Source organism: Acartia tonsa, chromosome 8 (genome assembly GCF_053477335.1).
Source record: "Acartia tonsa isolate MP-2025a chromosome 8, ASM5347733v1, whole genome shotgun sequence".
In the NCBI taxonomy this organism is placed as follows: Eukaryota; Metazoa; Arthropoda; class Copepoda; order Calanoida; family Acartiidae; genus Acartia; species Acartia tonsa.
In genome coordinates, this window is record NC_137267.1 from 2,952,433 (window position 1) to 2,979,068 (window position 26,636).

Sequence of the window (26,636 nt, forward strand, 5' to 3'; positions counted from 1 at the left end):
TTTTCAGTTACTACTACCCCACCCACTTTCATTTTCAATTTATTTAAAAATTAGGGTTAGGTCGGGTTTACTGTGATCGACTAAGTACTTTAAGGAATACTGAAAAAATTACTAACCTCAAAAGAGTCAGATCCAAAAGGAATTATCAGAGGCTTGTTATAATCCTAAATAATAATCAATTTTATACGTTTTCTTTTTTAACAGGGAGGGAGGGGACGATGAGCTGTTAATTAAAGTAGTCCTAAAGTTTTATATTTTTGAATTTTAATTGGCTGGTTAAATGACCAAACGTTTCAACCACATTATCATCTTCATAATGTAATTTATAGATGAGGTAACGCTGTGTATCATCATTAGGAATGTACAATTATTTACTTGTTACATTTATTTATTTATGCCCTAAGCTTCTAGGTTCTGTTGCCCATGATTATATCATGAATTAAACAAAAACCAATATCTTGATGTTTGTAAATCATGATTTCTGCTTCACGAAAAATTATCGACCAAAAAGACCTACAAATAATATTTAACAGCCATAACTTAAAATTGTAAAGATATCTCACAGCGTACATATATGCTTAATTTATGTACTCGCTTTTTCTTCAGCTAAAATTTAACCGTGCATTAATGGATCTTGACTATTCCAGACTATCTCCTTCTTATTTTCTTCAGCTAAAATTTAACCGTGCATTAATGGATCTGGACTATTCCAGACTATCTCCTTCTTATGCCGCTTATAACGATGTGCGGGTATAACATGTACGTTCAGACGTTTTGCTGCTAACTGCTCTAATTTCGTACATTTTTGGAGATAATCGTTACCAGGAACATTTTACTGTCAACTGCACTAGATCAAAAAAAATACCTGAGAAACTCCTTTCGGTGCCTCCGTGTTGAATGCTCTGTAAGACACCAAATCCCTAGCCTGCAATAAAAATACAATGTGATCTTATTCAGCAAGGGAAGGGGCATTAGTTGACATTGGTACCTAAAGATTTATCACCAAGTTTAATTATTTGTTGGCTTGAAAACTTTGGGTACTTCTGTTGCATGTTGATTGGTTGGTTTCAAACTAGTAGAGTCTAAACTTTTCAATCAATAATCTACAGAAGCGGAGTTTTGTTTATCATCATTGGAGAAGTACTTCGATTTATTGGTCATTGTCTTATATTTTTGCTTTCAAAATTCGAAGCTTTTCTATTATTATGGTCTTTATAAGTGAAGCTTTTCTGGTATTAGGGTAGGTTCGTTCGTAACGGTTAGCTTTGTTGTTAATTTAGACACATTAGAGTTGTCATATCGATTTTTTATCAGATTTATGTACAACTTTGTTTAGACTTACAAATTAATGTTCTCCTTTTATTAAACTCTGACACTCTGCACCAGTAATTGTTTGCTTCAATTTTAAGAATTTTGTCTTCCTTGTTAAGAAACATATTGTTAGATAAGCGCCACTAATGGACAAAATTGTAATTGTTTTCTTAATATTTTTAATCTTCTGATTTTTATCGGAATTATTGGATATTCATTTTACAAATATATGAAAAATAAACTTTTCAGTTATCCTTAATTCTTATATAAAAATCACAGGATCAGTGTCTGTCTAAGTGTTTGTTCGTCTGTCTGTACCGAAGGATTTCGTTAACCACTGAACCGTTATGGTTCTCCCTTGCAGTGTAGCTTAATATGGGTCCTAGAAAGGTTTATAAATATTTTGGGGGAGGTTACCACAACCCTCCCAAGGGAAATCGTCATAAATACAAAAAAATAAAAAGCCGCTAGGCGGTGTTAGCGTAGAAACATGAATAAAAACAGCTGATCTTGACATAGACTAAACATTTATATTTATAAACTTTTAAGAAAAACATTTCAAGTGCCGCTAGAGGCCTATAGGGGCATAGCACATAGTCCTTATTATAAAAGTAACTGGAAGGTTATCTGTATGTGTGTATATTTAGCGAAAGAACTCGCTAAAGGCTAGACCAATATTTTCTCTTTTGAAGAAATTGTATTATACATAGTTGTAGCTAAATATAACTGATAGGGGAAAGTGGTTATTCCCACTCCCCTATCCCTCCCCCCCTCATAGAAAACCCCCACATTTTTTTAAATTTTCAGTATACTTATTAGCAGAGACCTCCAAGGGGGGGTGGGGGGGGGGGTAAAGGTGTGATTACCCCATCCAAATGAATTTGGGGGTGCTGTAGGCAAATTTTTAAAATTTTAGTTCCTTAACCCCCCCCCCCTTTAAATAAAAAAGCTTGGACGTCCATGCATGTATGATATAAAATCATCCCCCCATAAATGACCTAAAATGTTAATTTTTAATATTTAATCGCCCCCCCCCCCCTCCCCAAATCAAATAGCTTCGACGCCCTTGCTTGTTAGCTCAATTATTTTTGTTTTGTAAAGAAGTAGAATAAGGATACTCTGCCATAAAGTCTGAGGTAAGAACATACCCTGATTATAGAGTAGCTGTGTCAATAAATACCTTCTTAACAAGTCCCGGGTCTTTAGCAGAGTAGAACTGTAGGTGTGCCCTGTGATTGTGCGCCAAATACCGGAGAACCCTAACGGTCAAATTTTCAACTAAATTTTCTTTAGATGTTAATCCTATTGTTAATGTGTTATCCTATTTTAAATGGTTATTTTTCAGGAGCTACAGATCTTTAAAAATCCAGAAATTAATTTTTTGTCAGTCAAAGGGATGCTTTCAATTTTTGGAGTTTTTTTCTATATTTTTTTTTGATTTTTTTTCTATATTTTTGACAGACAGCATACTTTTGCTTTTATAGAAGGATACATTGTTATTGCATTATAAAATACTAGCGGCTACACCCCTAGTATCTAGGGTCTATATATTTAAATGGATATAGATAGAAGGACGCAAAAATAGCCTAAAACCATACCCAGGCTTTTATTTAAAATAGAATAGTCTGAAACCATCTCATAAGAAGCTTCACTGTAAAATAGAACCATATAGGTTCAGCAGTTTGTGAGATTCTCTGCTATAGACAAAAAAAGCTTACTACTTTATATAATAGGATTATTGTCGATATTTTACACCGACAATATTTGATTTATGATGAAAGTAACAAAAAAAAAGGTTTAAGTTCATTTAGTTTATAATTTTCCTGCAAACCGCTTTCTTTCTCTCCGGTTCAAAATCCTAAAAAAAACATATTTTGAATATAGGTTATATTATAAACAAAGATGACAACATCTATAAAAGTGAAGCTCTAAAATCAAAAGGAAGGAAAAATTAACAATAAATCTTATTAGAGTGTTAAACTTAATAATAATAATCAGAACATTAATTTGTAGGTCTAAGAAAAATTGTACTTAAATTTGTTGCACAATTGCATAAATACAGGATACAGTAAAAGGACATACTTGCATTTTTATTATTGAATTATATAGATGCTTTGCTCATAAATTGTTCTAGGAATCATTATTCCAAAAAGCAGATGAATAGGATAATTATATACTATCAAAAGTTTTGAAATGCAGTATGTTTTAAATGGATGTAGGGACTTTGGTAATGATTTTTCTGTTACTTTTATATAAGGAATAGACAATGAATAAATTTATGATTAAAGCTACACAGAGTAAGGACTGACATCCCCTAAATGTAGAAAGACGACGCCATCAATACAACTTATTAGGAAACCTTTAATTTGACGTATATAAATATAATACGATTAAAACGACGCTTGAATAAAAATATCAAAAGCATGTTTTTTAGAGATTTTTCTAAAAAGAACATCAACTTTTGTGTATTTTATATTATAAAACAATATAGCATCTAACGGATCTGTATCCAATTTGCAAGGATTTGTGAAGCTTCCTTGAAAGGGAAAAATCAATTTGTTTAGTACTCAAATAGTCGAAAAGGGAAAACAAAATACTCCATACTTTATCAAGTTTCCCTGAAATAAAATACTTTTAAAAATAAATTAAATATAAGAGTGGTTGGGGGTTTTGGCGAGTTTTTTTGCTTAGTACCTTGAGGATGGGTGCGACCAAAAACGATTTAAAAAATAATTAGAAACCCTAAATTTGTTCTCTCTCAATGTTCTATTCTAAATGTAATTCTTATTAAAATAAATAGGTTATATAAATAAACTAATCCAGCTTATGACAAATTTAAATCCTAACAAGGAATCTAAGTTAAGAAAAATTTGTCAATGTTTAGATCAGCAGTTTTAACAGGTATAGTCCGAACAGGATTAGCCCATCCCCCCCCCCCTCCCTCTCAATTAAGAAAAGCTTTTCCCTTTTGATTTATTTGTAGAATAGGTGGGGGAAGTCAGTGCTCGTTACTCACTTTGAGAGAGAGTACCCAAACTTGTTCTAACCTGAAATATATCATATTTTGATCCGATGATAAGCAGAGGAATAGGAAAGCCAACAATCTTCTTTATATCTGTAAAGAAAAACAACATACTTTTAAATGGGGTATTCCTGTCCAGTGTCCATCATTTATTCCCTCGGGTAAGAAATACTCATTCCTAAACAAAAAACTGGACAGGAATATCATTCTCATTAAAACATAAACTCATTTTTATGCTAGTAAAATGTGGTTTAATTTTGGTTTTTAAATTTAATTTATTTCCCTGGTATAATTTTTCTAATTCATAAAAATTCTAAAATCTTTCAAAAAAAATTTAAAATCTTCTAAAAATGATACCCGGGATATAAATGATCATACCCGGGAAATAAATGAATATTTACATCCACTATTTAAGGGGTCGTTTATATGGGAATGATAATTTACATATATAATTAGCAACCATCTATTAATATATAAATCGTTATAAAACAATCAACTTTCTCTCATCTAAATATTATATACTAGCTGTATCTCTTTAGAGGATGGTGATGCCCTCACCCAAAATACTTATAAAACTTCCCAGGGCCTATGAGAAGCTTTTTTTTGTAAAGAAGAATCATATCGGTTAACGAGATCCCACGGTACAGACAGACACACACACACACACACACATACACATATGTATATCCATCTCTCTGTGTTAATTCAAGCCTTTTTTTCTATCACAATATATAAAAATTCTATCTATGTTGTATCTATTCTAATTGTTTATTGATCTATCTATCAATCTATTAATCTATTTATACCTGGATGTTCATCATCAATAAGACTGTTGTTAATGTTATCCAATGCTTGTTGAACTCCAAGATCTCCGGCCTTCTGGGACCTTAGAGCTACTTTTATATACTCCTAAATTTATATTGATGTTGTTATAAAAAAATATTATCTCAGGGCTACTTTGATATACTCCTTGTTGCGCTATAAGTATTCCATTTTTCAATTTCTTATTTTCGTTTAAGTAGCAGAAGAACGAAAAACTGCATGATGATAGGTCGCAAGGCCAAGTAAAAAAATTCAATATTATTCTTTTTTAGGATAATAGGGAGGTAAATTGCAATTTCTTCGTTTCAAACTGAATTCAACCGTTTCGAATGTGTTAAATAAAATCACATTTTTCATAATTCTATAGAAATCGTCATTAGGAACGTAAATAGCGCTCAAAAGCTGGATCCTATTCGCATTGGCCTATACGCACTCAACTGTCTAGTCTATAATTCTCTACAAAAAGTACCATTACATTTTTTTAGAATGAAATTTACAATTAAAAAACCAATCTGTCTATTTCTAAATTAATATATCTGTCAATCTATCTATCTATCTATCTATAATTACCTGTATAGAACTAAGCAATGTGGTGAGAGTTGTCCAAATTCTACAATTTCAGAGCAAATCAAAACTTTTCCCATAGAATAAACAATAATAGAACTTCTCCTTTAATATATATTTTTCTCTTTCCCTTGTTTTCGTAATACTATATACTAAAGAGCTGCTAAAGTAACAGAATGACTGTCTGTAAGTATGAATGTATGCCTGCTAAGATCTTGTAAACAGCTGGAATGATTATTTCTCTATTTTTCCTTTTTTTTATCCAAAAATTCTCACTTCCCTCTTGGAGCGAAGCTACTATTTGAATGTAATCTCGGAAAGGAAGGGGACAATGGGCTGTTTACTGCACTAGTCCCCAAAGTTTTCTTAATCGTTGGCTTATTAACTTTGGGGACTTTAATTGAAATTTGATTGGTTTGTTCATTAAGTTGAGTGACAAACCTTTTTAATCACTAATTGTAATAAACAGGAAGAAGGTTAATTTTGTGTATAGGCATTGAAGAAACACATAAATTGATCGGTCATTGTCTTATCCCTTTTACTTTAAATCCCTGATGTCATCTACTGCCTTTTTTCTTTGGAGTCTTCCAAGTAAATCCTGTCAAAGTTTTGAACTTCATGGAGAACCAGAGACTAGGGACCAAGATTCTGACAAACAATTCAAAGGGAAAATTTTCCATCAACCCAATGCCTTCTCCCCCCCCCCCCCCTTTCTCTTATCCATTCCCCTTTAGTTACAGCGCAAAACAAGTTTTATGCCAACATTACGCCACTAAAATATTCAAATTTTCAGCAATTTCAATTGGAATTAATTTGGTGAATCACGGCCCTTGGGAAAACTAAAACATACCATGAGGTATTCAGAGAAAAAAGTTAAAATGGATCTTAAAGGATAAGACAATGGACGATAAATAATTCAAAATTATGATGAAAATAAAAAGATTTAAAATATTGGATAAAAAGTTTGGACACTTAAAATCAATATAGACCTAAAGTGTTTGATCTAACGAATAAGATAATGACGTATGAGGGGATGTACAGACAGACCAGAATACGAGTATAGAGTAGCTTCGATACAATTAAATATCAATAATATAACAAAGGTATTTCTAAAAAATACAACATTTATTAAGCAATTAAAACTGGTTAGAATAGGCAGATTAATGGGATTATTATTATAGGATATATTTAATATGATAACAATTAGAGGCTTGGACGTCTCGTTTTCTGTAAAGGACAGAAAACCACGTGTATAATATAGATACCGCCAGCCTAGACTTATAGGCTTGTATCTAACCGAATGCAGACGGGAGAGAAGTATTCACTCTTTGGCCTGCAACAATCAACTAGCCCTCAACACAGCAGGATGGAGTATAGTGGCGGTTACAAGTGGAGGTCTGACTCAGCCAGAGAAGTATAGGAATGTGGACAGGGATGGAGATACATAAACTTGGATGGTGAATACCACACTCGCCCCCTTCTGAGGGAATATGAAATATTCCCTCACAGTTGACCTGCACGCCTGCTTCTGCGGGTTGCTGTTGTACTCGCAGGTTCTTCGATTGCGGCCATAGCCCTCTTTACGATATCAACAGGATTGGGTTCTGAGGAAGTAGGATCTTCTGGAGCTGCTGGAAGCTCTGGAACAACAGCATTCTGGAGGGCCAACACGCCCTCACAGGGAGCCGTGGCCACTGGGTCTTCAGAGGCAGCGCCAGCCTGCGGATTAACAGGCAGATCAATTCCAGATGGAAAGAGCTCACTGATTTGAGCATCGAGCTCTGTGTCACTGTTTTCCTCTGCAGGATCCAGGACCTCGGGATTGCCTTCTCTATCGGTGGGCCTGTACTCATCAGAGCACTCAGAACCGCCATAGTGGGAAACCAGCTCAACTCCATCATCATCTGGCCGGGATACGTCCTCAGCGGGAAGGGATGCCTCTATGGTCGCCACATTCTGCCCAGGTACATTCATAATATTACAACGAGTATTAATATATTTAATTACCCTGTCGGAGTTTTGGTCCAACAATCGACTAGTGGCCTCAATAACCGTGGTCATTCGTGATTTTAACTCAACGGTCGAGTCCTCAGAGACAGTGCGAATTTTTTCGCGCAAAGTTTTGCGGTTCCGCAGTAATTCTGCGGAAATTTCAATAAGGCGCTTGCCATGTTGTATATATGCTTTCTCAACGAATGAAGCATTGCTAGCAATTTTAGATTCCAGGCTTCTCTGGAAGGGGAGAAGAGCTTCCTCCATTGCTTCTTTTACAGTGGAGGATAGGACTTTTTTCCATTCCTCAGCAGTCACCCAAAAAGCCTTAGGCTCAATTTTGCTTTCTGCTAATGTCTCTTTCTTTTTAGGGGGTAATGGAGGCGGTTGAGTTTCCACCTTAGCCTTCTTGGCTGCTGGGCCGCCGCTGCCTGTTGGTGTTGGCGGACGTTTTTCTACCGCTTTTGGGGCTGATTTTACGGCGACTACCTCCAGTTCAGGTCAGGCACTACGTTTTGGTGGCGATTCCACCCGATTTTTATGCGGTTCCCCTCCCCTATTTTGTTCCATTAGAGGCCTGGCCCTAGGCCTGGCTTTATCGGGATATTCGTTGGCCTCTAAATTTTTAGCCTGCCGCAATTTTTCTTGCAATTCAAGGAGTTCCTTTGGGACATCTTTTCTCGCGGTGCGGTAAACGTGGATCGATCTTGAGACGCATTGAAGTTCACTGAGGTTTTCAGGGTTGCGTGGCGGTTTTACTCGCGGCTGATACCTGTTCTCGTCAGGTTCATAGTAGGCTTCCTCAGGGCCACCCTGGGGATAGCCATGATTGCTGTCGTAATAATAGTCCTCTTCATTGTAGAAGGGTGCCTCTTCATATTCTCGACGGTATGAAGAGTGACCGGCCCCATGGGAGTGGTGGAAACCCCTTGAAAAATTCCGCCTGGGATATCCTAAAATAAAAATAATAAACTTAAAATTAAGGGTCATTAATTCCTTATACCGAATAAGGAAATATTTTTACAAAGACGACCTTTAGGGACGACAATCTTATAGGTATATATGTCTGTTTACAGGTCGTCCGTTTTTTGGAGATTAGTTTTCCCCATTATTTGTAAAATCCCGCAATTCGTGTGTTTCACTTGTACCTCCTTCCTTGTACGCGTGAATTTTGGTGCAGGCTAATATATAAATGATAAAAGCGACGCATAATAACGACCCTATTCCTGTAAGGATGGCTGCTACTACAAGCACTATATGATACCAAGTACTAGATAGAAAATCAACCACCTTATGATACGTTTGAATAAACCAGGAATCAGTTATTTTTACTTCAAAATTATTGGAGTCTGCGGCAAGTTGGCTGAGGTATAATTCCTCGGCACTTTCTGAGAAATTAGTTTTTTCTAGGCTTTGCCAAGAATGATAAAGAAATAGGCTAATCGGTTTATCCATAAGATATTGGTCTACATTTAATATTTGCATACCCTGCCCTTGATTCCCAAGGAATTTTCCTTGGTACAAATGTAAGAAAATGGGATTTTCGGAACATTTAGTCGGCGTTAAATGGGTGGTGTTAACCAATCTGCGTGAAAATGGTGATATTCCCATAGTCTTATTATTGATTGAAACCGAGAAATGATCCACAAAACAGGGTAAATTTTCTCCCAAAGAAACATTGATTTTAAGACTATCGCACTGTATTACTAAATCCAGTTCACCGAGCACCCTAACTAGTTTTTTACGATGAGTCTGAATACTACTTTTAGACAGAAAATGGTTCTGTAAACAGCGAGTTTCGGGGACAATTAATTTACTATATTGTTGGTAGGAATAGAAAATCTCTAGTGGTAACATGTCATCCTTTTCCTTAGCGTTTAAAAGTGGGAAATATGGTTTTACAGAGTTTGTGAACCATACCATTAAGTTATCAATATTAGTTTTGTAATAAGATAATTCGGGAATTAGGTTTTCAAAATGTTTTTTATCTTTAAGTTCTAGCGCTAGCGTAATTTGGGGATCGATCACTAGATATTTTTGGGCACCCTGTTCTCCTTCAAATGTAAACAATGAAATATTAAAGATGTCTACCGTTCGCCAAGGAGAAGTGAATTTTTGTGCGTTATCAGATTTATCATCTGAGATAATTCTATCGTAGCCTATTCTAAGATTGTGATCTAAACAATTGTTTCCCACCCAGTGACTGCCCAGGTAACAGCCCGCTTTTGTTTGTAATAATTCAACAGGCTCAGCCTGGACCCCTATTTGTTTTTCCTCAAATGTCCCAGGGATAAAAATGCCGTTAATGGTTACGCCGTTTCCCTCGCAGGCGGGGTCGATGCCGTTAAGGAGGTCGTTGGGGTAAGTAAGCGTCCCGTTTACCAGGAAACGCGTGTATGACATCTGGTGTTCATACACTGAGACTGATTTTCCTTCAAAGTTAAATATTTTAGTTTTGGACATGGTGTAACAGTCTTCATAAGTTACGAGGCTCGGTATCTCCACGAGTGCTGGAGCAGCGAGGTGGATGTGGCTATATCTGCCACAATACCAGTAATGAGTACTGGTTCGGAGGTGGCAACGAATTCCAGGTATAATTTTTCTTTCAACCTTTTGAAGTAGGTGAAATTGTTTTTGTTCAATATTGGTAATATTAAGAAACGCAGCGCATTCAGAGATTTTCAAACGCGGATTTTCGTTTGCTATGCATTGAGTCGCATCTATTTGTATTATTTCGGACGCATTTGATTTTGCCAAAATAATAAAAAGCCCCAAGAATCCCAAAATAAATTTACCTCGAGCTCCTGGTGCCTTTGCCAAATGATGCTGCATTTTATTTTTATGCTTCTTGTTTTTCTCTGAAATATGTTATTAGTTAGTTTTAACATATATTTTTTGTTTATTTTCGTTATTATACATACGTAGATTAAGCTATATACATTTGCCACCTTGGTTTTATATAATTATACATTTTATATACATTTTATTTCTTCCTTTTAATTGGGTTATGCAGTCCGATTTGGACATGTATGCAGTTATCCCCCCCTTGTGACCTAGTTTTTCTTTCTTCTTCTAATATATACTTGGGTACTATGCTTTGTTTGTTAACATTAATAACCTTTTCAGGGCTGGATTGTTTGGGTCTTTGTGCGAAGAAAGAAGCCTCGGACGGGACGGTTTCTTCCAAGAAACTATTTTCGACGTGGATGTTAGGACCGGATGACCGATCTGCGCCAGGGGGTTCTTGGTCTTTGGGCTGTGACTCAAATGGTGAGTTTTTTTCCGTTATATCCCCTCCCCCATCACAATCCACCTCCCCTTGGGGTAAGTCCTGACTAGTTTCAGGGTTTTCTTCTATAAAATCGTCACCATCGTTATCTAGGTAGGTAAAATCGTCATTTTCCATACCTTTATTATCGTTTATTTCGGTTTGCCCGGTATTATCTATGGTCAGGGTTATTTCCTCAGACGGGACAATTTCCTCAATTGGAAAGACGTTAAAGGAAAGTGTTTCCCCCAATAATTCTACTTTAGAATCTATTTTTCGTATTTTATCTCTACTAACAACTTGGTTAGTTTTTATTGGATTTGATCCAAAGGGACTGAGTTCAAAAAGGGCCTCTGAGAATTTTTTTGTTACAATAAAAGGACCCCCATAGAAAGATTGCAATTTTTTACTGACCCCTATCTTGACTAGGTTAAAAAAAGCAAAGCATACGTCGTTAACGAAAAGGGGAGATGAAGCCTTTCTAGATTTATTTTGAAACTCTAAATAGATTTTAGATTTTTTGGAAACCAATAATTTCTTCCAAATTTTTTAGGTAGTTTAAGTAAGACCTGCAATCAATGTCTTGCCTTTTCTGCAGGATTGGAGAAAAGAAATCGAGATTGAGAGTTGGTTGTCTGCCGAACATAAGGTAATATGGCGTATACCCCGTTCTTCTAGACGTACTAGAGTTAATTACAAAAGTGGTCAAAGCTAATTTTCTTGCCCAGTCTTTACTTTCGAATCGGTCATCAGATCTTAGACCTGCATAAATGCTTTGATTATGCCTTTCACATGGGTTACTATTAGGGTTTCTTGGGGGAATAAGTTTAGTTTCGATACCTAGTTCATCCATAACTTTTTTGAAAACTTCCCCAGTAAAATTTGTTCCCCTGTCACTCCTCAATGACCGAAATAAGCCGTAGGTGGGTACCACCTGTTCAAGGATGACCTTCACCGTGCTTTCCACGGTGGCGTCCTTGATGGGGTGGGCGATTATGTACCTAGAGAATAGGTCAACTAGGATAAATATGTAGCGGACATGTTGTCCTTGGAAATAGTTAGGGGTTAAAGGACCGATAAGGTCTACTGATACCTGGCCAAAAATCTCGTGACTAATGGCTGAATGGGTGATAGGTTGTTTATGTTTAGGTACCTGTCCTATTTTTCTTAGGCAGGTGATACAATTTTTGATGCGTGATTCAACAAACTTATTAATTCCTATAAGGAAGAATCTTTCATTTATCTTGCGTATTGTTTCGTTAACCCCCTTGTGACCTATAATATTATTATGTGCTAATTCAAAAACTTTATTATATAACCCAATGGGTACGACGGGTCTTTCAATGAATGTTCCATTGCTAAGAGGTTGTCTAAATATTAGAAGTCCTTCCATAACGTATAAATGTTCTATTAATTTAAAAAGGACCTCTTTCCGGCCGGTTAGTTCAGCTTTTTCGAAACTCGACAACTTCTTTTTTTCGAATATCCACCTACGAATGTCAGATAATACTTGATCTTTTTGTGTTTCAGATTGCCAAACATTGTGCACACCGACTTCCGAAGCCGCATGTAACTCAAAAATCTGGTCTTGGTAGGGGCAGTCCTGTTCATAAGGATCCAAGGTAAATGAGCTAGTACATTTTTCACAATCGGTTTCCTTATGTTCTTTGCATAAAAATTGCCCTCTAGATAGATTGTCGGCATTGCAATGGTCCCTACCCTTCCTATGAATTACTGTAAAGTCAAAACTTTGGATAAAGAAAATCCATCTCAGAGTTACACCATTTATTGTTCCTTTTTGCCATTTTTTGTAATGAACTAAGGAAATCGAATCTGTACGTACAATAAAGTTTCTAAATCTTAAATAATGAAGAAAGGTTTTAAGAACAAATACTAGACATGCTAATTCGCCTTTATAACTTGGATAATTTTTCTCTGCTCCGTTACATTTTTTGGAACATATTCCAATAATTCTTTCTTCCCCCCCTTGGTTTTGGCTGAGAATTCCAGCGAAATAACTTGTAGAAAAATCTACATCTACTATAAAGGGGTTAGGATTATCCCACTGGGGATAGCCTTTACTTATAGAATTTGAGAACATATTTATGAAATTTTCCCAATCTTTTGATAGGGAATCGGTCCATTCGATAACTTTATTGTTTCTGTGTTCATCTAGGGTACAAGAATTTTTTGCATAGGATGGGAAATAGGCCCTATAATAATTGGAGAAGCCCAGGAAACGCTGGAGTTCCTTGCCTGTCCTGGGCCTGCTCCAATTTTTAATTTGTTCTAAATATGCGGGGTTCATTTTAAGTCCTTGGGAACTGACTATATGACCTAAATATGTACATTCGGATGTGAAAAATTTACATTTGGCTAGATTTAACTTAAGTTTTGCTATTTTTAGGACTCCGAAGAGTTTTCTGAGATGCTTCAGATGTTCCTCAACATTTTTCGAGAATATAATAAGATCATCAAGGTAAGAAATTATAAATTCGTATAAGCCAGGGATAAGGGTTAGGACTCTGTCCATCAAATGGCAGAAAACACTTGGCGCGTTACACAGTCCGAACGGCAGTTTCTGGAAAAGATACTGCCTGTTAAGGGCTGTGAACGCTGTCAAGTGTTTACTTTCCTCCGAAATGGCTAGCGCATGGAATGCGCTAGTCAAGTCGAGGGTGGTAAATACATTACCAGTGCCTAATTTTTCTAAATTACTAGAAATCAAGGGAAGGGGCCAATTAATTTTTCGTGTTACACTATTAAGCGCACGAAAATCGATAACGAACCTAAGTTTGCCTTCCCCCCCAGCCGTTGGTTTTTTCTTTACCGCAAAGATTGGGGAGGACCACTCGCTGTAGCCCTCCTCAATGACGCCCCCCCTTAGCCAATTTTCAATTTGTTCTTTTAATTTGGCTTCGTATAATGGGTTTAATTGAATGTTTCTAGCCTTAATAGGTTTAGCCCCGGGGATCAAGTCTATTTTATACTGTAAGAGATCGCAGTTACCGATATCGGCATCGTCAACCGAAAATATATCGAAATGATCAAGGCATAATTTTACTACCTTTTCCTTCATCCCTGGGTTATTTTTGATAAGATCACTATTTTCTAAGTCTAATTTTTCTTTAATGAATTTAATTCTTTTAAGAAGTGTAGTTCCTGACAATTCATTTATTTGATTAATATTTTTATTGCAGGAATTTGGGGAATCTGATTCAAATTCAAAGCAATATCCAACTTTAACGTTATTCAATAAGGTAATATTTTTTCCTGCTAAATTGACAAAATTTACCCAACATTCTCCCTTCTCATTTACATTATAAATACCCTCCATAAGCATCAAGCCGTTATGGCTTGTCATTTTAGAATTATTTGGGGATATATACAGCTTCCTATTTTTTTGATGGATAGGTATTGTATTCCGTTGTATTCCCCCCCGGCAAGAATGTTGTTTTCTTTGCTAATTTTACGCATGTTTTATTTTGTTTTAATGTCCCAGTCCCCCCTTGGTTACTCCAATTTATTCCTGGGATAAGGGAGTTTCGTTCCGTATGAACATTATTTGTAGGAATCAAGGGTATGTTTTTACTTTCTTCAACTATGTTAATTGTTGAATTTTCTATTGGGATTTGCTCGCCAGTGGGGAGCTCGAAGGACAACTTATCTAGTAACAAATTAATTCGATTAACTTTGAGAAATTCATATCCTAGATTTATAATTTTAGCCGTCGTTTCAGGGATGTAAAACGTTTCTTCGAATATTTTATCTGACCCATCAAAGCTGAATTTTAAACTTACGTGTCCTATGATATTTACTGGTTTTAAATCTACAGACAGAGCGCTAAGATTGGCAGGGGTGAATGTGATTTTATTATCATCTAAGATTTCTTTAGAAATAAGGGACCTAAAGTTGTTTCCTGTATCCACTAAAGCGTGTTGCAGGAATTCCCCCCCCACGGGATTAAGAACTTTTAGTTTTGCACAGATAGGCATTATAAAATAAATTATATTTTTAGTCGAAGCCTAAGATGCATATTTTCCAAGATTCCCACCTCAGCGGTTAGACGATGGTAATCCTCACACAGAGATTTCCTGTGTTCCAGGTATAGTTGTCTGTCGAATCTTTTTAAATAATGAAATGTTTTAACAATATGGTTAATTGTTAAAATAATTTTATATAACTTTCTGGGTTTCATTAAGTTTTTATTAAGCGCTTTTCAGCTCCAGAAATTTCTTAATAAGCATGAGAATGTTGATAGTTCTAAAGAGACTACTAAACTTTAATACGGGTCCTTATTTATATACTTGGATATATGATAAAAACCTATCGGAATAAAATTGAACTAAAAAGTTTTCGAAAGATTGAAAGGCTACAAAGTAGCTTAAAAATAAGTGTTCAGCTTGCAACTAACAAGACATTAAAAACAGACTGACTTATTTTTCGACTTATATCTGTATTTATACAAAATATAGTTTTACTAGTTAGCATTTGATTCACAATATCAAATAATATAAAGTTAGCGCTGAATTACAGCTCAAAAAATATTAGATATGACTAATATAATAAAGAGGGTCAATGATGACTGATTTATTATTCTGATATTGTTAGTATTTATACTTAATTTTTCCACCTATGGGGTAGAACAAGTTTATATATTTACTAAAGTATAATTAATGCTGAAATCAGCTTCAAAAATAAGAAGTGGTTTGTAGTAACTGCTTTGATAGTAACTGGCCTTGATTAATAATATGCATTCACTTTTATATAGACTTTTTATTCCGCTGGTAATCCTAGCGGAAGCTAATAGAACTAAGTTTATTTTATTCTGCCAGTAATCCTAGCGGAAAATAATTTAATCAAAATGTTTTAAGATTTTATTAATCACGTTTTAAGTGATTAAAGTTTTTAATTTTTAACTGCTGCTTGATTGCAGCTCAAAAAATCAGAGAGTAAATGATAACAACAAAGAACAACTGAATTAGATCTGGAAATTTGCTCGTATTTATACAGATTTTCCAGTAGACCCCCCCCTTCTTATTATTTACTTATACGGACCGCGGTAGCATTCTAGGCGACATCTTTCGGATACATAATAAATTAAATATAGTTCTATTATTGTCACTGTACAAAATGCAATAATATTTATCCATATGAATAAGTTATTATACAGGGTGCGCCACATAAAACCGGACTTTTTCTAAATTGTAAACAAATTAACATAAAATCGTCAATTTTAAAGATTTAATTAAATTTTAAAAACTGGGAAGCAAACTAGGTATATGACTATTAGATCATTGAATAAAATCGCCGCCAGCATCAATCACCGCCTCTACCCGCCTCCTCAACCGCCGGCAGTCCCAGGTCAAAATGTACCTGTCCAAGCTGGCGAAGTTCTCCTTGATAGTGGCAATGAGGGAGGTCTTTGTGGTATGAGCACGTCTATTGGTACCTGCTTCAAAGTAGCTCCAGGCCCAAAAGTCCATTGAATTAAGATCGGGCTGCTGGGAGGCCACATTTCCTTAGGATTGTGAGTAACCGCAGGATCCAAATTAACCCAACTTTCAAGCTACCCTTTGACACGGAGGCCTTTATTTGGATCACAGTTGAGCTAGAACGACGTGCTATACCTTTTTGGAAATGGCATGAAGATTCAGCTAGGGTTGTCAGCGCAACCCATAGTCTAAAATGAGTTTTTAAGTTCCATAGGGGTCTCTAACGTCGAGAACCGAGAAATTTTCACGATTTTACACGATTTTTGACGTTTTTGACGTCTCTAAATCTGCCATGTTTAACTTTGCCGGAGTATTACAGCCAAGCCATTTTAGATAGAGAGCTCTGGTCTTTTCTAGTGTCTTACTCATGTATCTAAGAGTATCCCCAGCAAGTTGCATAACTCTACCTCATCTACAGATGGGCTGAGGTCCGATTTAGTGGGCCCTAGTCGAGAATCCAGATTACATCACCAGCGCATTTCGAATCTGCCTTGTTGAACATAAGCGCGGTCAGCTCGGAGTACGAGCCCATCTTCGTCCAAATATTTTTTTGTGCTAAAAGGTCATTACCTAAGCTTTTTATAGTGGGGTCAAACGTCCTGATTGGTCAAGTAGTTTTGACGCTATGACCGTTTTAAAAAAGTCCGGTTTTATGTGGCGCACCCTGTACATAATTGCTGAAATATTTCAGCTACAAAAATCAGAGGCTAAGAGTGTGCAACTCTCAGATAAAATTGATACTGAGGATTTAACTCAAAAATCATTGTTTATATACAGATAATTCGCTTAAGATCCCCTAGCGGTTAAAAATTGAACTAGAATGTTTTAGATTCTTATATATACACTCAAAATATACGATATTTACATTTTAGATAGATCATGCGATATTAAAAATAAATACTACTAAATAGAAAATAGGTATTCACTTGTTGGTTTCTTTATAAAGACTATTAGATTTTAAAAAATGGAAATATTAAGTGCATGTGAAATGCTCCTCAGGTTACCTCCCTATTTCCCCCAATTTCCTGTATCAGCTACATTTGGATAGGGGAAGGAGGGGAAGGAGTTTATTTTGTGTTGCTTAGTCAGACTTAATAATAACAATTTGTTTTATTTTTTCGCGCCAAAGCATTGCTTGGCAAGGGATATTTGATATTAAGGAATTTGCAAGTTTAGCTTGACATGGGATATTTTGTTTATCTTTCATATCAAAATATGAAATTCATTCAGCAAATTTTTATTTTCTGGGATAGGGACAATTAATATCGCATATATCCACTTATTTTCTACATCTAATGGACGTGATTTTTAACAATCGCTTGTACATATTTATCTATTTCAGATTCCTCCCTGGCTTCCTGATCCATTTGGTTGATAGTTTTACGCGCATACTGCTCAGGTATTTTATTACTATTACTTGGAGCTTTTCTAGGTGGTGTGAATTTACTCCGTGTTTTACCAAAGCGGGACTCAGGATGTGGGGGCTCCCCAGCTTTCTTTTTGTTGCAATTCTGCACTACATGGCCAGGGATATTACAATGCCAGCATTTAATATTTTTACTCCTCCCATTAAAGGCTCCTATAACGCCCTCGATTTGATCCCAAGCAATAGGATCATCCTCATGATCTACCCAAGAGGGAACCTCGTCAGGTTCTTCGGTTAAGTTTTCCTTATACATTGCCGTGTTAGTGGGGGTATTATCTTCGATAATGCTGATTATGGGTTGTTTTTTCGTTTCCGCAGAATTTTTAGGTAGGAACATTTCCATGGCTTGGGAATAGCAAGCCGAAAGGTTTTCCTTGCTAATATGGCCAGACCCATCCCAATTAACGTATCTTTGTCCGAGGTTAATAAGTTTATTTAAGTAAGCGTTGTAATCGTCCAAAAATTGCATACTCTCAACATAATTGGCCATGTCCATGGCAAGGTTGGTATACAGCAGGTTTTTGCTAACGTTAAGATAGAATTCTTTCCACTTCTTTTTAGGTATGAGGCCAGGATTCATGAGTTTGAACACCCTAAGTTTGTTTTCAAAATAGGTGTCAAGGGGTTGATTAGTCTCCTGTTTTAGGTTGTAGAAGTACTGCGAGGCTACTTCTGGATCCGAGAAAGGAGTGACCAGCCTCCTAATCATCAGGTAATAACTTAAGGCAGATAAGGCCTGATTTCTTTCAGGCGTAATTAGGTCTCCTAATCGTTCCCCTCTAGAGTCATAAATTCGCTGGTATAAAATATCCTTAAAAAGGATTGGGTCACAGATTCTGTATGTCTTTGCAACCCTCCACAAATTAGAAAAGAAATTATCAAAGTCGGCCCTGCCGTCCCACCTAGGGGCATCCCTCGCAAAATCAGAATCCCATTTTTGTCCCTTAATAAAGCATTCTTTAATAAAATCATCGTCGGCGGCGCTAGTTGTTGCCGCCGCGGATGTGCCTGTGTTTGGTGTGTTTCTTGTAGAGGGTCTTGTTGCTACATTGGGTGCAGACCGTGTAGGTCTACGGAGGGGCTCTAACGATTTAATCCTATCAGGGATAAAGGGAAACCTTTCTAATAAGGTTTTTTCATATTCCGTTAGAGAAGTTTCTCTTACATTCATCCAATTGTCATTATCCGCCGGACCTATAAAGCCTACAATTGAATAGGCCATACAACCTGGGGCTGTAATTCTATCCTTGGCAACCCATTCGATCACGTTTATCTTTTGTTGGACCGATAGCCGGTCATAAAAAGTGGCATTAATTGAATCATCACCTATGGTGTTAAAATGAGTCGTGTTAAGACTTTCGTTTAACGTTTTTTCCGCAAACAATGGGCCAAGATTTCCGTCCGCTGGGAGTTTTGATACTCTACGTTTTAGGTCTAAGATGTCGGTGTCGGCTAATAATCTGCGATGTGATTCCGTGTCCTTAAACCCTGCCCATTTTGTTTCTATTTCGAGCTTCATAATCTCAGATTCTTGTTTTATTATATCTCTATAATGTGACGAGTATTCGTTTAACTTAACATTTAACGCTTCCGTTATGAGTTCTTTAATTTTTTCAGGGGAAAGCGGGTCAGACTGCTGCTGCGAGGTACCAGGGACGGCCGGAGCCGGCGGAGGCGGCGGATTTTTGGTTTTATCATTATCCCCTTTCTTGGCATTATCGGTCATGGTGCTGGAGTGTAGTGTTCGTTAACACTGCTTTGTCTACCACGAACTTTTTTAAGAACTTGGAACTATCCCTTTCTTCCTGTTTTAGGGAGAAAATATGGAAAATGTGTGAAATTAAATACTAGTGTGAAAATAAAAGGCGGGTTCCTTTTTATCTTTATTTGGCAGTTTGCCACGAAATAATTATTAGAAATATTCTGTAACAAATTGTTACTATAAACTGTTTCCGTGAATAAACTTAGTTATCAGGAAAATATTAATTTCACTTTGCAATCGAAGCTACTTTTACGATTTAATTTTGTCTGTACGTTAATAATTATCTATACCTTCCCCCCTCAAAAATTGAGTGGTAGACAAGACTGCGCCAAAATGACGTATGAGGGGATGTACAGACAGACCAGAATACGAGTATAGAGTAGCTTCGATACAATTAAATATCAATAATATAACAAAGGTATTTCTAAAAAATACAACATTTATTAAGCAATTAAAACTGGTTAGAATAGGCAGATTAATGGGATTATTATTATAGGATATATTTAATATGATAACAATTAGAGGCTTGGACGTCTCGTTTTCTGTAAAGGACAGAAAACCACGTGTATAATATAGATACCGCCAGCCTAGACTTATAGGCTTGTATCTAACCGAATGCAGACGGGAGAGAAGTATTCACTCTTTGGCCTGCAACAATCAACTAGCCCTCAACACAGCAGGATGGAGTATAGTGGCGGTTACAAGTGGAGGTCTGACTCAGCCAGAGAAGTATAGGAATGTGGACAGGGATGGAGATACATAAACTTGGATGGTGAATACCACAATAAAGTGATATTCAACTTAGAGTACCAGTGTAATTTACAGACAAATGTACACCCCGACCCCATCCCGCTCCCTGATAAATATATAGGAAACAAGGATGACAACATCCATAAAAGCGAAGCACTGAAACGGTAGGACAAACGGACATTAACACTTGTATAGTGTCTGAACTGAATAATCAGAATATAAAAGTATAAGAGTCGAAGCAAAATTGTAAGTAGATTTGTTGAAAAACTGCTTAATATAGGATAATGGACATACTTACATTTTTAGGACTGTAGTTGCTACGCTTTCTAAGTCGTACCCAACTACTACAGGAATCATCATGCAAAAGTTTGAAATCGATAGGACAATTCTAACATGCCTAAATTTACGAATAAAAGCTATCTATCTCGGACGTACGGACGGACCCTAATTATAGAAAAGCTTCGCTTTAAAAAAAATTCCCCTTATTTTGGCTGTAAATATTAGCTGGATTATTTTTTACAGATACTATCTCACGGAGCCTGGCTGCTGTATATCACAATGCAACATCATGTCTCGTGGGAGCAATGTCTTCTTTTTTTAACACCCAAAAGACAATCGATCCCTTTCGTTGCAACGTCCTTGTATAGAAGACCAAAATGTACATAGTATAATGGTCAAGATATACCCCTTGCTCTTAGTGTCACGTGCCTGACATGGCACATCTTTCTTGAAGTGTAAATGAAAAACAAAAAAGGTGTGCCCTATAAGAAGAAAACAAAAGTTTTAGACATTTATATCAAGATTTAATCCTGAAACTGTTTTCTTCTTATAGGGCACACATTTTTTGCACACATTCAAGATAGATGTGATGGCCGGTAGCAGTATCTATTTTTATTGTATCTATTATGTGGTGTATAAGACTCGAATCCAATACCTGGACAGCAAGCCTTATAAGAAATTTACGCGTCTTTTTGCTTTGTAATCTAAGATAACTATTGTCATTCTTATGTCAAGATAAGTTTTGATTTCCTGTTAGGTTCACTAAGATCAATCACCAGAATGAGTGTGCAGTCCCGCAGGGCTGAAATAAAACAATTATGAAAACAATAATAAAACCGAAGCTACATAAACAAGCAGACAAACGAGCATTAACAAATATAAAGTAACAACGTATTCAAGACAGTTATGGGAATCACCATGCCAAGTTTGAAATTATTGGACAATCTTGACGTTAAGAGCTATCCGTTACAGACTCTAATTGGAGAAAAGTTTCGCCTTTTAAAATGATAAATAAATCCGGGAGGGAGAGGATATTGGGCTTTAAATAACATTGGTACCCAAAGTGTAATAACCACGTTATCTCAAAACTTTGGGTACATTTTACTGAATTTGGTTCCAAACAAGTTGTGTTCAAACCTTTCAACCAGTATTTTTAATCTACAGAAAACAGATAATTTGGGATGTATATCAACATATTGTCCATTGTCTTATCCCATAAAATCCCCGCATTTAATTGAACTGATAGGGTTGCCTCTAGCTACTTTTCAGATTTGGTCAGGTTTTAATCTGAAACTTAATCCCGCTCTTCATCTATAAACTCTGACTTTTGATTACATTTCGCCAGATTATAATCTGCCGATCCTGAGTTTGGGTCAATTTTGGTAAGTAAAATTCAGATTTGCCGCCAAAGTGGGAAAGATTGGGTTGCGTCGGCAAATTTTAATCTGACTAGGGGGATTTCCGAGTATAATATGACAAATCTGAATCTAAGTCTCTAAATGATATATGACTTTTGGTAACAATGTGTCAGATTAGGTAATTTCCCCAACTCTGACTCTATGCCACCAAATGTCATATATGACTTTTAATGATATTGTGTCAGATTTGATTGCATCGCCAAAACTGAGAAAATAACCTGACATTATGTCACTAAATTTCAGATTGAAATCTGAATTTTAGTGACATTATGACAAAGTCTAAAATTTGGTAACAAAGAGTCATATTATGACAGATTTAAATCTGAAAACTAGTGACAGTGAATTTCTAATCTGTTCGAAAAGGGATTAATTGTTCTTTTATAAAAGATCTAAAAATTCTATAACTAAACAAATTTAAATTAAATTAATCAATTCAATTTGAATAAATTATTATAAAATATTCAACATTATAAAAAATCTTAATTTCTTTAAGTGAGTAATTCTTTAAATTAAAAAAAAGTTTTAGGTAACTTCTTAAAATCTAATTTATTAAAACTCTAAAATAGTACATTTTGGAAAATTTTTCAATATACCAGAATTAATAAAAAAAAGTAAAATTTTTAAAAATTTTAGACGAAAAAAATAGTTATTTATCACACCGTATTACAGACAGCTTTCCGTTTATTTTAAAAGCTTAAATCCCGTGTCTGCTAAAATTTTTAAAAGAAAAATGGGTGCATTCCGTTAAAGTGACTATCGAGCACGGTAACCCATTCGCTTTTTTAAAAAATGCAGTGCCATACTCCCACAGGGCTAAACAATACACAAAATAACCTAAAATAGACTGGCTTTATATCAAACAAATAAACTCACCCCCCAACCCCTATTTTCAATTTATTTCAAAAATTAAAATGGGGGGTTTGGTGCTCGACAAGTACCTCAAAGGATAAGTATCAAAAAATTAAACCTGAGGGCGACAGCGGGGTCTCTAGCAGGTTTGTATAGTGGGTTCCACCTCCTAGCTCCCATATGTGACACACATCCTAGATAGATAGATAGATATTTAGATAGATAGATAGATAGACAGCGGGGTCTCTAGCAGGTTTGTATAGTGGGTTCCACCTCCCAGCTCCCATATGTGACACATATCCTAGATAGATAGTATTAGACATATTATCAAATTTAGTTTTAATATTATGATTAAATTCAATTAACTTGAATAAGACCTAAAAATAGCTCGGATTTTAAGATTTAAATTTTGATAAAATCTTTCTAATCCACGTATGGAGTTACAATTTCTCAATTTTTACCCTTTAAACCCCCGATAGTTTTGTCTCTAGCTTAGAAAACCCCTAACCCCCATTGCACTAGTACATAAGGGTTAACTTGCGAGTAGCGAGCCTAATTTTTTAAAAAGAATCCACCTCTGTTTGAAGCTTTCTCATTTATGACTTAATTTTTGAGCAAGTAAGTTTGATTCAGTAAAGCTTTGTACTAAGAAATGATATTGTTTACAGCGGACTTTTAAATATGTATGAAATGAAAAAAAAAACATGCATTTGTAATGAAATGTGTACACAATTTCAACCAATGAGATACAATGTAGGTTCCGATGGGATTCTCCTAATGGCTCAATCAGACATTACCTCTCTTGTACCTTTATTCTTACAGCACAATCCTCCATTATTGAATTAATTCTACCCCCGCCCCCCCCCCCCGAAAAAATAAAAAGCTTAAACCTCCTCAGGAAGTTGTGGGTGTTTCATTGGTGACTTGAGCTATAGTGCCAATTATTATCACTTTCAATTAAAAGACAATTTTTAAAACATTTTTAGGTTTTAATTGAATATGATGTAAGGCCAAGGCTAAAGAATGATTTTTAAAATTGGCTGTTAAGTTGAAGATGTTCAATGCTCTATAATTCTAATACCCATTCTCTTTTTAAAAGCGAAGCTTTTCTATAATTAGGGTCGGTCCGTCCGTACGTCCGTCCGAGATAGATAGCTTTTATTCGATAATTTAGGCATGTTAGAATTGTTCTATCGATTTCAAACTTTGCATGATGATTCCTGTAGTAGTTAGGTACGATTTAGAAAGCGTAGCAACTCTATAATAATTACCAGAATGTCCGTACGTCCATTTTAAACATGTTGATTTTTCTACTTTTTTAACAACAAATTTTTATGTGATCTAATTACAGTTTGATCTGATTTTTAGTATATTGATTCCTGGGACAACATAGAACAATATTACAAGCGAAGCAACTTTATAATCAAGTCCTAAAAATGTAAGTAAGTCCATAAACATTATCCTGTATCAAGCAGTTTTTCAACAAATTTACTTACAATTTTGCTTCGACTCTTATACTTTTATATTCTGATTATTTAGTTTAGACACTATACAAGTGTTAATGTCCGTTTGTCCTACCGTTTCAGTGCTTCGCTTTTATGGATGTTGTCATCCTTGTTTAGGTAAGCTTCACATGGTTTTAGGGTATTCTGTTTTAAGATATAAGTCTTAGAATGGTTTTATGCTATTTATTTAGACCCTCTCTGCAACATCGATATAGATATATTTTTTGTTCGAATAGGTTGGACTTTTCATGGAAGCTTTAACAACCGACACCATAAGTATTGCTCGGATGTGTTAAAAGTAGAGTAGCAATTACCTTGCTAAGATTCTGATTGGTCTTGCGTCCAAAAGTATACTCCAGGGCCAGGGTTTGTTTTGCCGCCTGATTTTTTAGTTTTAAACATTTTTTAAAAACGAAGCTTTTCTATAATTAGGGTCGGTCCGTCCGTCCGTCCGTAACGGATAGCTTTTTTCATTAATTTAGGCATGTTAAAATAAATTCTCTTTACATATATTTGTCAGTAACAAAATGTTATTGTAACTGAAGAGTATCGTTACGAAACACAGTGTATTACTTATAACCTTTTTAGTTTTTAAATTTCAAAATGTTTTCCTCGTCTCTCTCAAGAAATCTGTGGATTAGAGTTGATTTACCAGCCTCCTTACTTCCTACAAATAAAATAAATTTATAACAGCGCAAAAAATAAAACTACAACTAGAAAAAATGTGATGGTCTTTTGTAGCATGACTGAAAGCCCGGCCCCGATCAACTAGGTAAATTGTTTAATTTAGATGATTTTTGGTACAGTGATTTTACACACAAAAAAATTAAGCCGTTCTATCATTAACTTCAAGTGTCCTCCATATGTAGTCGGACATACAAACATTTCGAATTACAGAGTAGCTTTGTTTTTTAAAACTAATTCAATTTGTGTGTGCGAATGGGGCGTTTGTCCATATTTAGGTATGGAGACCGCTCTTCTATGAGTACTACTAAAACCTAATTTTAATGCAATACACATAGACATTCTCATCGTCGGTTCGTTTGTTTAGAATGCTTAACCCTCTATTCCCACAAGTATAATACGAATTTGGTTGAGCTGGTGGAAGCTCAACAAAAGACCCACGCGAAGTATTATGTTGCTTTAACCTAAGAATAAATGGTTGGTTTTGATATTCGATCAGAATTATATAAGTATATTAAGTATTAAGGAAGGAAGATGTTTTTATAAAGTGTATTTATATTACAAGTGCATAAGTTAAGTATGAAAATATTTACAGGATAAGTGTTAAAATTATAAGTAGAGTGGGACAGAAATGTGCCCTAAGTCCCAAGCAGTGAATTGTGCTAAGTGTTAGAGTTCTAACATAAGGCCTGAGCTCAATTCATGCTAAGTACTAAGGGGCCTAAATTTAAACTACAATGCATGCCAAACAACTAAGTCATTACCTTTTAAAGCCAGAAAGAGAAGTTGATGGTAGGAGAGTTAATAAATAACTGAATAAATTCAAGAGGTACAATTAGCTCTGGACCAGGATTTTAGTGTTTGTCTGTGCAATTAAATATCTGTGTGTTAATATGTGACGTAAATCAGGCATGGTTGTAGGCATACATATATGTACTGGTTGTTTATATGATTACATTAACTATAAACATAATATCTTTAATAAACATATACTATTAGCAAATCACATACAGATTACCATGAATAGGCTAGCGTTACCCGTATATGGTGTCATATAGGTAAAGATAGGCTTATGGATGCATAAATTGATACAAATAATGCCTTGGGCCTAGCTAAAGTAATTGTGTCTTGCCCCTGAGTGCTACTAGATAATTGCAGGGCACGTGTCAATCAAAGATTCATAATATGATCTATATAGTGTTGACTTTATATCAAGCATAGATAGATAGTTGTGGATGCGAAGCATTTCTGTAAAAGTCTCATATGTACGTTCAAAGAATTTGAAAATTGAGGATCGCATCTCCAATGGGGGTAAGTTGTTAAAAAAGAAAAAAGAGAAAAAGAAAAAGTTTAGTAGTCCCAGTATATAGGCATATATAATAAACTATAAATGTATTCCAAGCTAAGTTAAATACGCTTTCCATTAAGAAAGTATGCTTTGCGTATTTTCATAGCTGGGTATACAAGATGATAAACCTCCCAAATAGAA

The 26,636-nt window shown here is 35.6% G+C and overlaps 1 protein-coding gene and 1 long non-coding RNA gene across 2 annotated transcripts in view; one reads left to right on the forward strand and one right to left on the reverse strand.

Moving 5' to 3' along the window:
* LOC145325805 (cytoplasmic dynein 2 light intermediate chain 1) overlaps positions 1 to 26,636 on the reverse strand; it is a 59,932-nt gene that overhangs the window by 14,271 nt on the left and 19,025 nt on the right. The window contains exons 3-13 of the mRNA XM_080168764.1: positions 25,074 to 25,130; positions 24,778 to 24,842; positions 23,077 to 23,152; positions 21,442 to 21,493; positions 5,726 to 5,765; positions 5,140 to 5,242; positions 4,359 to 4,426; positions 3,134 to 3,169; positions 2,492 to 2,569; positions 866 to 925; positions 117 to 164 (exon numbers count right to left, since the gene is read on the reverse strand). Of these exons, the coding sequence (XP_080024890.1) occupies positions 117 to 164; positions 866 to 925; positions 2,492 to 2,569; positions 3,134 to 3,169; positions 4,359 to 4,426; positions 5,140 to 5,242; positions 5,726 to 5,765; positions 21,442 to 21,493; positions 23,077 to 23,152; positions 24,778 to 24,842; positions 25,074 to 25,130 (683 nt within the window). The remainder of the gene's footprint in view (positions 1 to 116; positions 165 to 865; positions 926 to 2,491; positions 2,570 to 3,133; positions 3,170 to 4,358; positions 4,427 to 5,139; positions 5,243 to 5,725; positions 5,766 to 21,441; positions 21,494 to 23,076; positions 23,153 to 24,777; positions 24,843 to 25,073; positions 25,131 to 26,636) is intronic.
* On the forward strand, positions 8,230 to 13,120 carry LOC145325802 (uncharacterized). Its single transcript, XR_013881598.1, has 3 exons — positions 8,230 to 10,981; positions 11,533 to 11,628; positions 12,510 to 13,120. It is a non-coding gene; the product is annotated as an uncharacterized LOC145325802 (long non-coding RNA).